The 16,247-nt window shown below is 39.5% G+C and overlaps 1 protein-coding gene across 1 annotated transcript in view; it reads right to left on the reverse strand.

Moving 5' to 3' along the window:
* kcnh5b (potassium voltage-gated channel, subfamily H (eag-related), member 5b) overlaps positions 1 to 16,247 on the reverse strand; it is a 143,118-nt gene that overhangs the window by 97,532 nt on the left and 29,339 nt on the right. Inside the window, exons 5-6 of the mRNA XM_027278707.1 lie at positions 14,443 to 14,558; positions 8,691 to 9,083 (exon numbers count right to left, since the gene is read on the reverse strand). Coding sequence (XP_027134508.1) covers positions 8,691 to 9,083; positions 14,443 to 14,558 — 509 coding nt within the window. The remainder of the gene's footprint in view (positions 1 to 8,690; positions 9,084 to 14,442; positions 14,559 to 16,247) is intronic.

Genomic DNA, 16,247 nt, shown 5'->3' on the forward strand with positions numbered 1-16,247 from the left:
AGGTGTCAGCAGAAACTGAGAAAAAATGTGTGACACCTTAAAGGAGAATTCAGATTTCGTATGACTTATAGGTGTTGATGTTTTCTTGTCTTTAGGATTAACATTATATTCCCCATTCTAATTGTTGAGATTTCAGGATGTGCCAGTCATTATCAAGAGTTTAACAAGGACCAAACATTAAAACCCAACATTCATCCTCATCTTCAGTACTGTTCTATCACCTCCACTCCACAAACACCAGCTGTAAGCAGAGTCTTTATTTCCAAACATGTTTGTCGTCTTTTGAAGGAGTTTCTTTCTATTAATTAAGATGACATGAAGGTCAATGGATGATGGATGAACTGTATTAGGAATAATTACATGTTTGGAAAATCATTATGTGATATATTTATAGAACTTTCTGAAAATATTTAACATGCTTTAAAGACTGGATTTATAATTTGTTTGGACACGTACTGGAGCGGAGTGTGAAGAGGCAGCAGGAATGTGTTGCTGGGTAGAGGAATATCTGGAGGTCCTGCTAAACCTGTTGCCACCGCAACTCAACCCCGGATAAGTGGAAGAGAATGGATGAAAAATATTGTAATTTGTTTGCTTCTTTCTCTCATCCTTTCATCAATGAAATGGAAAACCACTGTCTCCTGGGGGGGTGTGTCCAGTTAAGACTCATATCCATAAGTTTTGATGAGTTTTAAATATGCAACCTCCATATCTCCTCTCACAACTCTTTGTCTCTAACAGTTACTGCAGATTATGCTGTAGGAAATTCATCAATATGATCTTTGATAAACTGTTACTCATCTTAGTCTGCAGCTCATAGTAACTGGAATATTTAAATGAACATTTAGATGAATAAAAACCTCAATCTAACAAACCTACAATGTGTGCATTTGAAACTCAAACACACTTTGGATATGAGTAACACTTTAAATAAAGATTTGATTAAATGCTGTTAAATGCACACCATCAAATACACACAACAAAAACTCTTTCATTGAAAACTAATTTTCTATGTTTGAGAAGAATTAGCACAAGATAGCATTGTTGGCCCTACATTAGTAAACAGCAGTGGTCTGCAAAGGGGCATTAAATACACCGCATGAACATTTACTTCACACAGTCACAATATCAGTGTGATTGATATTGAATGATGCTAAAACTCAACACCTTCATTCTGTTCCTCTTCTATAAGAACTCATGACCTGCTTTTGATCTCTCGTTGTATGCATTAATGTGATCCATTGTTGTTTTCTTGCTCTGCATGTTCGATGTTTTAATGTCTTGTGTTGTCATTGTATTTTTCATTTCAATCTTCTTATGAATGTTGAGTCTCCAGCTGGTTTAAAAACAGATGAACTGTAAAGAAAGTCTCGACTTGTGATCGTTGTTGTTGTTTTTTTTACTTTGGTGAAGATGTTTAGATTCATAAATGATGAATTGTGTATTGTCATTTAGACTTTCTATACAGAAAATGCTCCATAAGATGTTTTTTATTTAGGGTTAGGGTTTGTTAAGTTTTCCTTTAACAAACATTTTATCTGGCTCCCTGCAGACACCAGAGGATGGTTGTTTCATCACTACAGAAGTGGAACTCTTGGCGCTTTAATGAGGGCTTGTTTGCTGAGAAGTGTCAGCCGATGAGATGAAACGGTAAACTGAGAGTTTATTATTAAGACATGTTCTAAACGCCACTATCCCAGCGTATAATCTGCAAACAAACCAGTATTAACTACGAGGACAACGTTACACTAGTTTCAGATCAGAGAAACTTTCTAACTGCCTCTGCCTCATTTAACAACTCTGTTTTTCTTCTGGTCATTAATCCACATGGACTGAAACTTGTATAATAAAAACTAATTAGCTGACAAAGAATAAAAAACTCTTCAGGTTCAGAATTTAGACAGTCTGTGGGGGATGTCACAGAGACTACGTCTATTCTTCATCTTTATATGATCCACACATAACAAAAAGTTACTTTGAAGTGGTCTCTCTACAAAGTGCATTAAGAGCTACACAGATCGTCTCCACAAAGTCCTGAATATGTACGTGTTTATGTGTATGTGTGTGCTTGAGTGGGGTATCAGTAGCTCGGCACGGCTTGGCACGGCTTGGCAGAGTCCCGAAACCTGCATTAAAACACAGCTAAAAATACTTCCTGCCTGCTTCAGCCGTCAGAGACGACAACAGGGGAATTCAGTCTGCAATGAGCCCAGAATAATCTCTGCTATTTTCTTTCACACTGCACCTTAAGGCGCCCACACACCGTCCTCAGTCAGCACCCATCTATTCTTCCACAACGTTCAAACATGAAAGCAGCAACAGAAATGTCAATTTAGCAAAGAGGGGAAGAGAGAGTGTGGATGTGTCTTTCCGTGCCAGCTGGAAATTTACGTGCCATTGATTTCCTCTCTCCTTTGCTCGCTGCTGTCTGCGACAGAAAACTCCACCCAGCAGGATCTCATTGAATCCATCAGCGAGCAGTAGTGAGTGACCGGAGGCCGAGAGACACCTGAACCACGACGCAGTGCCACTCCAGATACCTACAGCAGGATCCACAATATAATGGAGCGTTGGGGTCTGATGTAGGACAGTCTGGCAGCAGCAGGAGAGCAGAAACAAACACACAAACGCCAGGAAGGAGGTTCAGCACTCAAAGTTACACTGAGCCTTGAATTAAATATAGATATAAATATTTAAGCTGATACATAAAAACCTGTTTTTTCTTGGCACACACTCTTTATTCACTTAATTGTGTTTTTAAAGAAGTCGTGTGTCCCAGGAGGGCCATTACGCCTTAGACAATGTTCAGTTATAATTTACCTGGAACACCACAGCAGGACCATGGGAATTTATTTTTTTTATTTAAAAAAAAAAGAAGGTATATTAGGACACGTCCTTGCCCAGCTGGACGTAACCAACCAATTAACTCTGATCAGAGAAACACATTTAACAAAGGGTTCAATCCTTCAATCTACATACTACTAGATGTAAACAGCAGTTGGACGGATCGCCTTTAAATGTTTTATACACACACCGAGCACATGGACACAGTGGTTGCTGAAATGGGCCGAGGATCTGCAGGCACAACAAAGTGTAAAACCACACGTGCTGGGTCAAGTTTCATTAATTCTCTGCCATCTGGACTCAACAGTGTTGTCTGCATTTAAAACAAACCTCACGGGTTGTACTAACCGATGTAGTGACTTATGGAGTAGGACGCGCCTCTCTGAGCTCCTGCAACAACTTTCACAAATTCTATTTTAGGCACACTTTGTATCTTTTTTCGGTGTGTGTTTTCCCCACCACCATAATCTTAACTCAACGCCAACCTCTTACCGATCAAAATGCTTCCAAAAGCTAAACCACCTACACAACCACTGCTCCACCCGCCGCAACCCTGCCTTGTAGTGGCTCCCCTTCCTGCTTGAACGGAGCTGCAGGCGGCACTCCTTGCCCCGACTTTAAGGCCAAGCTGCTCTTGTCACTTTGCAATGAGATGGCAGCTACTTTCAAAACCGAACTTCAAGCAGCTTTGACCGAGAATTTGTCAAACATCAAGACTGAGCTACGGGCAGTGAAGTCAGAGTTTTCTGGCAGGATTACAAACATCCAGTCTGATGTGTGCGCTCTGAAGGGAACCATTGGTGAAATGGAAACATCGCTTTCCTCCTGCACTGATGACATCACTACCTTAGAAGCTAAAGTGGAGCATCTGTCAACAGACCTGATAAGATTGCACAATAAATGTGAGGATTTGGAGGCAAGATCTCGGCACAATAACATACGGTTGGTGGGAATTCCTGAGGATTTTTCCACCTTTTCTACTGCTACAGCTATTTCCTCTCTGCTCAAGGAGGCACTGGAGCTCGAGAAGGAGCCTCTCATGGACCGCGCTCATCGTACTCTCCAGCCGAAGCCGAAACCCAGTGAGCAGTTACTACTTTTTCAATTCATATGGACATGTTTCACATCTTCACGGCTGTGTCTTGTTCTCTTTTTCTTTTCACTCTTCAGTGGTTCTCAGTTTAACTTGGACTTGATTGGTGCCTTGTTGCCAAATGCTGCTAGGTTTGCAGGAGCTCAAACCGAAGTCTGACTGTTATTAGTCTATAAGCTGTAAGCATTTGTTTTAGGGATCCAACTCCTTGTGGAGTTAGCACTGGGTTCTCCATCATTTGGGAATGTGGTCGTTGTAAGTGCTATGGAGGGTGGGAGCGGGAGGGGGCTGTGTTCTGCAAGTGTTTTTTTTTTTCTTTTGTGTCCACATTCAGTCTATTTCTATGTCTAAGAACTTAAGAAATGGCCTCAAATCCTAGTACTTCTGATATCCCATATACCGCAAATCCACACTTCCGAGATGTAAATTCAATGGTGTATTGTCACTTCCAAATTTTCAATTGTACAGTATTATTGGGCAGCACATATCCACAAGATTTAATTTTGGTTCAAATCAGTTGATCTGCCATGGTGTGATTTAGAGGCGCAGTCATGTGTTTTATATTCCCTAACTGCTTTACTTACCTCTTCTATTCCATCCAACCTCTGGATTTACAAATAACCAACCTCCACACTTAAAAGGCACTTCAAATTTAAGTCAGCATCTACTTTAGCTCTATTATTGAGGAATCATTTATTTCGACCTGCATTTACAGATTCAACCTTTTTTGCATGACATAATAAGAGCCTGAAATTTTTATTAAAGACCTTTACAAGGATGGCATTTTCCACAGCTTTACAGATCTCTCAGGAGAATTTTAGCTCCCAGCCTCTCATCTTTACTTTCAAATTAGACACTGTGCTAACACCTTGTTTCCAGTTTTTCCCTCATTACCACTAAGTCTACAGTGGGAGGAGCTTCTAAGCCATGATCCACTTCAGAGGTCACTCATCTTAAAAGTTTATAATGAAATCCTGTTTTTTGATTGCTCACCAGTTACCAAAATCAGGAACAAGAACTGGGTCTACATCTGGGAGATGACTGGTGGGACACTGCTCTTAAGAAAATTTACACTAGGTCAGCTTGCGCTCGTCTCACACTTATACAGTTTAAAGCGTTGTTTAGAGTCCATTATTCCAAAACTCGACTGTCACAAATCTATCCCAGTATCACCGACAATTGCGACAAATGCCATGCTTCATCTTGCAATTTAACTCCTATGTTTTACTCTTGTTCGTTACTTTCTCGCTACTGTCAGAACTATTTTGATACCATGTCAAAAATGCTTTCAATGACCATAAAAGTCTCCCCAAATCTCGCCATATTTGGGCTCCCAGGAGACCATAACTGGTTTACCTCTAACCAATTAGATATTTTAGCTTTTACTTCCTTACTGGCAAGACACCATCTCCTTCTTCATTCATCATGATGCACAGTATTTCTATTGTATCGATATGTTTACATTTTACAATTACAATTGTGATGAAGATGTGATGTGATACTCAATTTAATTATAACATTCGTTTCAGGTTTTAATTTCTTTATGGACGTCAGCTTTAATATCATTTTTCTGTACAATTCAGTTTTATTTACACAGCACTAAATCGTTACAGAATTTCCCTATTGTCTCTTTACAAACACAGGAGGTCTAGACTGTGTAATATTATTTACAGAAACCCACCATGAGCAAGCCCTTGGCGATGGTGGCAAGGGTAAACAAAAACAGAGCAGAACCCAGCTCATTGGTGGGCGGTCATTTGATGTGGCCATTGAGTTTATTAATACAATTATTGTTTATTAAATAATGTGTCATGTACTGATGTCTGCTTGCCATGGCAACAGTTTAATTATGAAAATAGTTTTTTTAATTTAAGTGAAAATAGCAACAAAGGAGACACTTTATCAGTAAGTGAATATTCACTACGTCAAACCATAAAGCTGATATTTCACTGGTCAATGTAGAAAAATCCTTAAAATTCTCCTCAAATTCAACAACTGTTTTAATGAAAAAAAGATCATCCAACTAGTCTCTCTAGTTAGTTAGTTATTTACTGGTTATTAACTGCTCATTTACTAGTCGTACTAGTTAGATACTAGTCTATCTAGTTGGTTACTAGTCTCACTAATTACTGTTTTTTTTCTAGCTGGTTACTAGTCTTACTAGTTAGTTACTACAAGTCTTTCTTAGTTAGTTACTAGTCTAACTAGTTAGCTCCTAGTTTTAATAGTTAGTTATTAGTCTTACTAGTTACTTACTAGCTAGTTACTATTCTCTAGTTAGTTACTAGTCTTTCTAATTAGTTATTATTCTCTAGTTAGTTACTAGTCTTTCTAGTTAGTTACTAGTTTTTCTAGTTAGTTACTAGTCCTACTAGTTAGTTAGTACTCTTGTATTACATTTTTGGTGTGTTGTTTTGTTCTAAGTGTTCAAGACGAGAATAAAATACCGAGGGAGGTGTGGAATTCATTTTTGGCATGAAAAATTATAGATGTTAAACATTCAGCTGCTGGCAGCTTAAATACTGGTATGATGATAATCATTATTATTTTTGCTGGCGTTCAAAAACTCATGTGATTAAACCCCCTCTTGGCAGACATTTATATGCACATACAATACAACAATGGATGGCTATGCACACACACACACACACACACACACACACACATACAACACGATACACACACCCACTCATAAAAAAATTAAATAAAAAAAAAATTGAGAAATGCATGAGTACAACATGAGCAGATTTCATCTCCTCAGGCTGAGGCCTAATTAATTCAGCGGGAAATCAAGTGGAAAATCACCATTAATGGACTTCAGGCCATATTGATAAAGCTCCTCGATATCTGATGGGTGTAAGTGGCTGTGAAAAATACTCAAAGCAGGTCTGATCCATGTTCAAAAACTCTCATTTCCACAGGCACAAATATCAACAACAAACTGTTTTTTTTTCAAACTAATTAGACACTTCAATTGCAGTGATATTAGATTTCTGTCACATCGAAAACAAAGAGCTAAAAAGCAGGAAACCAACCTCATCATCAGCTGCAACACAGGCATCACTATTCTTCATCCTGATGCAATTCTTCAGATTTAAATAAACTCAGATAACCTCTGAATCATTGCGTAATGACTTAAAGGATTTCAATAATGAATTTCAAGCGTACTAAAAGACTAATCTCCACTCTCAAACATCCATCATTACCTCAGCTAGAGTAAAAACAGCACATTATCAATTATGAACAAGCTTAATGAGCTTATTAATGAAAGACTGAATTGCTTGATCTTTTTAATTGGATGACGGTGATCATCTAAAGCAGGGTTCGCAACTAAGTTTGGACGCGGGCCAATTTTTTTCCTGACAATTCCATCGCGGTCCATGACCATGCGCGGGGGGGGGGGTGTTCTGCGTCCTGATTGGCTGAGTGAGAACCGCACGTGTGTTCTGCGTCCTGATTAATTAAGGGAGTACTGTACAAAATGCGTGTAATAAGGTGTATAAAAGTGTGTGGTTAGGGGTTTTACGGCCTTAAAACATAATTGTTAAACTTAAAAGATATATTTATATATATATATATATATTAAAATAAATCAACGTCATCTAGCGGGCCAGATATAATTGATGGCGGGCCAGTTTTGTCGTCGTACAGAGACTCACTCGTAGCACCTCGCTCTGAATTCAAGGTGGCGATTTCATTGGCTAGATAGAATCACATGGGTAGTATGACTCTCACACGATTGGTTGGTACCTTCCAATGCTTGCTCAGTGCAGTGCTTGGATAGGGAAAAGTAATGTTACGGCATGAAATAGACTCGCCTGTCAAAAAAAAAAAAAAAAATTCTACAATTAATCTCGGGTCCGGATGATATGGCGATCCGGTCCGGATCCGGACCCCGGTCCGCGGGTTGGGAACCCCGGATCTAAAGCCAAAGTGTTTGTCCAGTCAGGTGCATTAAAGGCTCCTGTTACATATATACACTGTAACAGCTCAACAGCATTACACATTAGAGTAAAATGTTATTACAATGATAGAATGAAACTAAATAAGACAGGTGAAGATCCTGACTGAAATGCTATTTTCCTTTAATGATTCTTGGTTACTAATGATTAATACGTCTATTCTGCCTTCTGTTTTGAGTGCATTTAGAATGAATTCAGTTCATTTGCCTGCACTGCAGTGCTTACTGGCAATGTGGCCACAGTAGCGGCAGAACAGGGAATTTTCCTCAGTTAACAAGGACGTTCCATGGGCAAACTACGTTTCCTGCACCTATTTGTTCTCCATGTTGCTGCCATGGACACAATTTGTCCATAAGTGTTCTGTTTTATCAACATTGTCATTATAAGTGTGTTGTATATTTGTTTTATTTTAAATTGGCTCATGTGTGATTTAATCGACGATTCACATGCCTCTGAAGTGCTAGCTAGCCTGCTTGCCATGTGGTGCTGCGTTTTTCTTTGATTTGTATCTTGCTTTGCTGACTTAGTGTGTTCAAATTTGCGTTCATATATTGTGCTTTGTTTCAGTTTTTCATTTGAAACCAACTAAAATTGGTGGTTCCTTCAATTCAACAAGAAAAGCCACGCCTCTTGGTTTTTGAAGGACATCAAGTGTAAGCTTACTCATTGCAAGGACAGTATAAAGTCTAAATGTCGCCTGTAAGAAAACCGTTTTGTTTATTTGAATCAGTAAAAATGGTCATTGCGTCTTGAATATTATTATTCTCAGACACCAAAAAGCCAAACCGTACCTCATCCACGTTCTCGAAGGCGTTGATGATGTCGTAGGGCAGGCAGGACAGCAGGTCGATGACAAACCAGGTCTTCAGGTAGTTCATGCGGATTAGCTTTGGGTCAGAGATAACCTCTCCGCCAGGTCCCACGAAGGTGGTGTGGAAGTTGAGGACAATGTCCACCAGGAAGATGACGTCCACCACACTGTCCAGAACCAGCCACACAATGTTGTTCTGCTTGGTCTTGAAGGAGACATTGTAGGGTACCATGATAGCCGTGTAGAAGGTGAGGATGAGGATGACCCAGTCCCAGGTGGTCTTGAAGGTGCAGTAGTGAAGGATAATGTGGGGAGGAGTCTTAGGGGCCTCCTGCTTGTACTGTGGGAGGATGTCGGAGTTTAGCTGCAAGACCTGGAGATGTGACAGAAACATTACCTCAACAAATCTCTTCATTACTCTTCATGACTCCTTTATTAATGCACACTAAAATAATATTATGTCGCCCAGGGCGCAAATGTGGCCAGGACCGGCGCTGCTGCCCCCCCAGATGAGTTAACTGCCCACCCACACATGCCATTCTGCTCACACCTCTGATTATAGACATAGTAGTTATGATTATTATTATTATTTTTTGGGCATTTTCAAGCTTTATTTTCAATAGAGACAGCTGAAGAGTGACAGGAATGTGGGGAGAGAGAGATGTGGAATGACATGGGGGAAAGGTCGGATTTGAACCCTGGGCCGCTGCAGCAAGGACTGAGCCTTCGTATATGGGACGGCTGCTCTACTGAGCTAAACGACACTCCAAGTTATGATTGTTATTAAGTATATTATGAATATTTTAGTGTTTCTAACTATGATTATACATTGCTGTAAGCATGGTGTAATTAATTTATTATGTTTATAATTTTTATTGTTATAATTCATTATAGACATGAGCGTCATCCATAGTGGCGCCTTTTATTTTAATACATTTAATAAATGTTCACTGTACACACACTTTTCCTTCAGAGATCAAACTTTAAAAAAAGAGTAATAATTAGTTAAATTATGAATAAAAATAGTAAACATTTAAATACATAACAAAATATAATAGAATGTATTAGTATCAAAAACAGAATTCAAAAAAATAACAGCAACATTACAAAAGAAATGAGTTCAGGTCGTTACTGAATCTTTAATTTCACATGTTTAACAAAGAAATTCAAATTTTAGGTTTTTCATCTTCTCAACTGTTTTAATTTGTCATGATTTCTTTCAAATGAGCACAAAGTTAAACTTGATTTGTTGATTAATTCAAATATATTTGACTGAGAGGTTTGGTTTTCTCTGCCACTTTATATTTCTTAATAGTTGAATGGTTATAGTTTTAACAGAAGCCTGAGAAGTTGTACTTTGATGCTTCACAATCTAAATGCACAAAAAGAGACAAGAAAGAGGAAGTAAAGGAGGAAGAGATTAAATGAAATTAGTGAAACAGATAAAAGGAGGAAACAAACTGTACTTTTTGTTTTTTTTTCAGTCTGGTCATAATTACCCCCCGCTGCTGGTGTGCGTGCAGAGAGAGAGAGGAAATGGTGGAAGAAAAGTAAATGAATATTTGTGCTGTTTATCCTCCAGCTTTCATCTGTATTCATCTCCTCTGACGCTCCGTAAAACTCTCTGACAAAACGGCATCATGAATGCATTTGGCTTGAAATGAGACAGAGACAGAAGAGAGGAAGAGAAGAGTTGACCAAAAAACACATTATGTTTTATGATATTATATTTTGCAGCGTGTTGATGATCGCCCCGCTGAGCTCGGCCTCTTCTGCAGACTCCATTAAATCCAACACGCAGCACTTTGATTTCCTCTGCAGGCCACACACAGATCACACATCAGCCATTCAACTCATTTTACACTGATTATTCTGTTTGTCTCCAGCTGTGACACAGATGAAGCTCTAAATATCTAATATGAAAAATACAACCTGTGTTTATGCCAAATAACAGAACTTCAGTTACAACTTTCACAAAGAATTTTAGTCGTATTTATGCTTTTTAACAATTACAGATAATATACAGTACATGAACAGAATACTGATGATGTTTACATATTATCTATTAGCTTCACTTAGCCTCGGTTAGCCCAGTTTGTCCTCACAGTGGGACTCAGTCTGATGTTAAATAACAAGGTGGGCCGATAGAGCTGATCATGAGAGCTGCCAATCAAACAGACCCTGGTCAAGAGCAGCACCAATGCTCAAAAATGAGACTGCAAATTAGGAGGCCAGCAGCATTGTGGGGAAAAAAAACTCTGCTTGTGCGACACTTGACAGCATCCTCGAAAGAAGACGCCAGCTGTGCCTTTCAGGATGCGGAGCAGATGGATCACCTGCGATATCTATTGAGCGCGCTCAGGACATTATGCAACCCTCTCCCATCCAAGGCCGGGCTGGGAAAATGTGGAAAGAAGGCGTATGAGCTTGTAACTGATTATGCCTTTTAGCGCTTTCTAACCTCCCCGTCAAACATTACATCTTCCTCGTACATCCTCCTTGTACTTCTTTACTTGCTTTTCCTCTTCCCTTCACAACTACAAACTTTTTTCCTTCCTTCACTTGTTTTCTTCCACTCCTCCCCCTCCACGTGTTTCCTTCCTTTCTACACAACTCGCACTTTCTTAGAAAGTAAAACCTGAAGTAAGAAAACTTCATTCAAACATCACCTTGACTTTTGTAACGTTGCGACACAAATGACTGAAATCCAGCCATGGAACAAGGCTTACTCAAATGAAGGTGATGAATATTAATAAAACTAATGATATTTCTGACTTGTAAATCACTCTAACATCAATCAACATCAATATTCAAGTGGTTATCACAACGGAAAAACACAGATGTCTTGAAACCAAGCAAACATTGATGCGTCCTTGTTAGCCAAAGTGCGCTGCTTAATGCAATTGAACTCTAATTTAATCAATATATTCCTGTGTGTGTTGCCAGGACACAGTTCTAACCTTCAGTTGTCCGATGACGTGAATGCATGCAAGTCATAAAAATGAGTCATTCCCACCTTTACATCCATTTTATATGACGTCAGTATGACGTGAATCAGCTACACACAAAATGTGACCGTTGCTGCATCACACTTTATTTGAACTAATTTGGATTTGGAACATGGATTATTCTGATGCTGAATTGACAGTCAGACTGTCGACATATGACGTCCTTTATCTCATGTTTGTAGAGTGATGTGTTTTTAACGGACACGTAATGAATTGTTCAAATGTCATATTTAAAGGGAGTTTGGTGTTTGTTTGGAGCTTTAGTCTCATTCAAACTGATAATATGTTTATTTCTGAACGTTTGTTTAACGCTACAGAAACACTAGGTAACTGTTAAGTATGATAAGGTCGTCTGACGTTGACTGCTGTTAGTTATTGGTTTGATTGATGGATGTGTATTGATTACTCACAGCGGACATGAACATTAATGTGACAATAATAATGTAGAACAGCTGTAAAGTGCAGTGATACATGTAGTTTAATGTCTCAGTGCTGTTATTCTCTATATTAGCACTCATGGACCGTCTCTTGTCCAATCAGATTACTTGGTCTGAACTAACTGTTTGTTTAAATGTATGTTTTTTATATCATATCATATGGATGTTTTAGACGGTTAAAAAAGTTTAAAAAATGACTTGAGTGTTGATGTATATATATGAATAAGTGTTGGTGTACATTATAGATGGAAGAGAGCAAGTTACAATCACATCGCACTTTTTCTGGATCTGTGCATTTGTTTGCATAAAGTCGATTTAAATTAATTTGAAAAACTGAAGTTAAAGCAGCTCAGGCCAAGATGTGCTTACTTTTTGTCCTGGTATGGGTCAGGTTTCCTATTTCTCATAATGCATCTGCATCTTTCATCAGCCTCCTTCCTGTCCTTCCTCCCATACATAATTCCTTGTTTCCTCCTACTTTCTTGCTTAATACATTACTTTCTCTTTCCTCGCCTACTCTCTCATTTTGCTGCTCTTTACATTTTTCCTCCTTCTCCATTCATCCTCCGCCTTCCCTTGTCTCCTTCACACTCTCTCCTCTCTTAATCCGCCTGCCCTCATCACCTTTAAACCACACTTATGCCAAAAATCCCACACCGCTTCTCGCCTCATGTGCTAAGCAGGCATGAAATTCCAACAAATTTTGATTAGAGGCAATACACCTTGCTTAACCCTTCATGAATAAAACAGGTGGGTGAGCTCCGGCAATAGAAGACATGAGCCGTCTTCTCTCCACCCGTCCCAAAATCCATTTTCTAAATTTCTAGCAGCAGTCACAATCATTCAGAGTGCCCACAGCACCCTGCCTCTGTCTCTCCACCCAACATGAAATATTAATGACACCCGCAGTCCGCAGGAGTGCAGCGTTCCCGGGAAGAGAAAGCACCGCCCGCTGTGTCAAACAACTGCAGCTCCAGGGAAGTTAACATGTGAGTGGAATAGGAGGGCGGATGGGGTAGAATGGATGTATGGAGGGCGTGATTGTGGTGTTACAGTGTACAGTATGCTTGGCTGTGTCTGTCTGTTAATGCACATGTCCGTGAGATTTAAGTCCACGTCAGTAAACTGTTTAAACGTGCTGTTTAATGTTTTATATGAGGATTTATTTGTGCAGAAATAATGTTAAGTGCAGAGAGGAGCTACAGTGGCACATTTGTTTGTGTGTGCTGAGGCGAGGGTGACACTTTTCATTCAATTATTTTATATATTTATTCATTTCACAAAGCCAAAGACCTTCACAGGACAAAAGACCAGCATCAATCCACAGTGTGAGAATGGACACAGAGTGCAGAACACTAAAAATATACCTACAACTGACGTAGAGGAAATGTAGATGTTCATTTGAGCAGCAGTTTTTGGAATATTAAACTAATTGTTGGTGCAGGACTGCCATGAGCTCAGAATGTCACAACCTGCTCATAAATGTGATTGTGCGGATTTATCTGTTTCATACTACGTGTAACATGAATAAAGTCTCCAAATCTGAGTCAATCGCTATTTTTTGTAAATATCAGTTTTTATTTCAGTTATGTTTGCACATTTCACTCATACTGTTAAGATACTTAGTGTTAACACGTTGTCATTTTATGTTCCATTTTGTTTTAAACAGCTATATTATAGACACACACTCTATAATTATGTATTATTCTAAAATTTACATTTATATTTTATATTTAGGATCTGGGCTCCTGCACTTTTTTTCTCTGATTATGATTGTTGTGACTGAGCTTATTCCTTCGATGTGAAAACTTATGGATAATAAACTCCTAAAATGCATTCAATCTCTGCAGATGAAAGACTAAATTGGAGGCTGAAGTTCAGGAGCTAATAAAACAACAGCGAGACGGTAAATGACATCAGGACTTCTTTCGTCCTTTCAATAACAAAAAGTAAAATCATGGTTGAAATGATTTAGGATAGGTTTATCCTAGTTACTTAGCCTAACCCTAACCCCATTATCTGGATTCACTCGTTACTGTGGTCCTTTGAGTGGATGCCGGGAAGCTAGTTAACTAAAAAATAAATCATATTTCACCGTATAATGCTGTGCAAGAGAATTAACTTTAATTCTCAAAAAGTTTGTAGTCAGTTTCACTTTGATCCAGGGGAGGTATACATGGAAACATGGCATGAAGCGGAAGTGCTGGTTACCATGGATTCTGTGGTTACCTGCAGTTTAATGCAAACTGCTGTACCACAGTCTGTATCTGTGTGTGCGTGAGCTCACCTCCGCCAGTCTGGACTGTTTATGGCTGACTTCATGTTTGCTGATGGGTGCCAGCTGCTGCAGCGTGTTGCGGTTGTTGGTGAGCGCTCGTGTAAGCCGCGCAAACTTGGTCCATCCTGCAGGAAGGAGACATGAAACACAGCTTACATCACATTCGTCATTAACTTGGACAATACATGTCAGCTGCCACTTCATGACAAACAATCAGGAGTAAGCCAGCTCTTTGAAATCGGTGTTGATACAGCGCTTCAGTTCGTGACTGAGTGGAGTTACAAAATATTCTCACAGCTTCCACTTGTATTTGCTGCTAGAAGGCTTGCAGGAGCAGCACCCCCAGTTGGTAGTAGTGAACGCAGCACAAGTCCTGCTTTTATGGCAAACACCCACACTGCAGAAAGTGTCCTTGAACGCACCACCCCACCAGCTGCAGGCTTTCTGCGCGGCAGCTGTCCGATGTCCTTTGACCTCTGTGGGAGCCTGAGCTCAGGGAGAATTTGTAACGCAGGATCAGTGAAGATCTAACATTTATGTATACAGTGTCTGGGAGATGGTCACAGCTCCATCGAAGGCAGACAAGATAGATAGATAGATAGATAGATAGATAGATAGATAGATAGATAGATAGATAGATAGATAGATAGATAGATAGCTGACTTTATTAATCCCTGAAGGGAAATTAGGTTGTCATAGCAGTCTGGTATATTTGAATACAATTAAAACACAACAGAATAAAATACTGAGGTAGAAAAAATAAATAAACACTAAACAAAGCATGTAAACACTATAAAACATACGTACGTACAGATACTGTGTGAGTGCTACAAAATATAATAAAAATAAGAATACCGTTTTGGGTTACATTAAAGCAACAAAAATTTTAGATCATGGATGAAAAAATATTAAATGTAACAAACGACAATTCTGTTGACAGGCCTCAGTCTACCATGCTGAGCTATGCCAGAACTAAACACAAAGCTCTGACGCTAGCCTACAGAACCACCTCAGGATCTGCCCCTGCCTATCTCAGCGTCTTACTAAAGGCTCACGTCCCGACCAGGGCGCTCCGCTCCGCTCATACAAACCGTCTAGTTGTACCCTCGCCTCTCGCAAAGCGAGGTCACTCTAAACTCTTCTCTGTGGTCGTCCCCAAATGGTGGAATGACCAACGGCTACTAGAACAGCAACATCCCTTTCTACCTTTAAAAAACTTGTAAAAACCTTTCTGTTTCCAGAATGCTTCCCTGCCTAACAAAACTAACAAAACTAACAACTACTCTGTGCTCCTTTACACCTTTGTCAGCTTATGTCCTCCTCTGTAAGTCTACATTGCTAAATGCAATGTAATGTAATGTAATGTAATATTAGCCAACATTAGCTAATGTTACAGTTTCACTGACTGACAGGAGCACTCCGACCTCTGCCCGGCGTCAACTCACACAGGGCGCGTGACGGCAGTGTAACGGCAGCGTAGCAAGCCAGCGAGATCCCTGAGACCCCGCAATAAACTGTGTATAAAGGAAACAACAACAAACAGCTGACTTTGCTTCTCCGACATGGAGGAGATTATAAAAAGCATCTGTTGTGTCATAAATGATTGTGTGTTGTTCCACTTCAACAATCAGTCTCTCATCGTCCATGTTGAGACCCTCTGATCGATTGACTGCTGACCTGGTGCCACCGGTCATGACGTAACGTTGATGTGAAGTTGTGAAAAGCTACATGAACTGCGTATTGTGTTTTATTTTGAAAGGGGGCGGAAGTGTATTATGTTGATTTTGTGTCGGATTTACTGTCTGGTGCAGTCT

This window comes from Larimichthys crocea, chromosome V (genome assembly GCF_000972845.2).
Source record: "Larimichthys crocea isolate SSNF chromosome V, L_crocea_2.0, whole genome shotgun sequence".
NCBI lineage: Eukaryota > Metazoa > Chordata > Actinopteri > Sciaenidae > Larimichthys > Larimichthys crocea.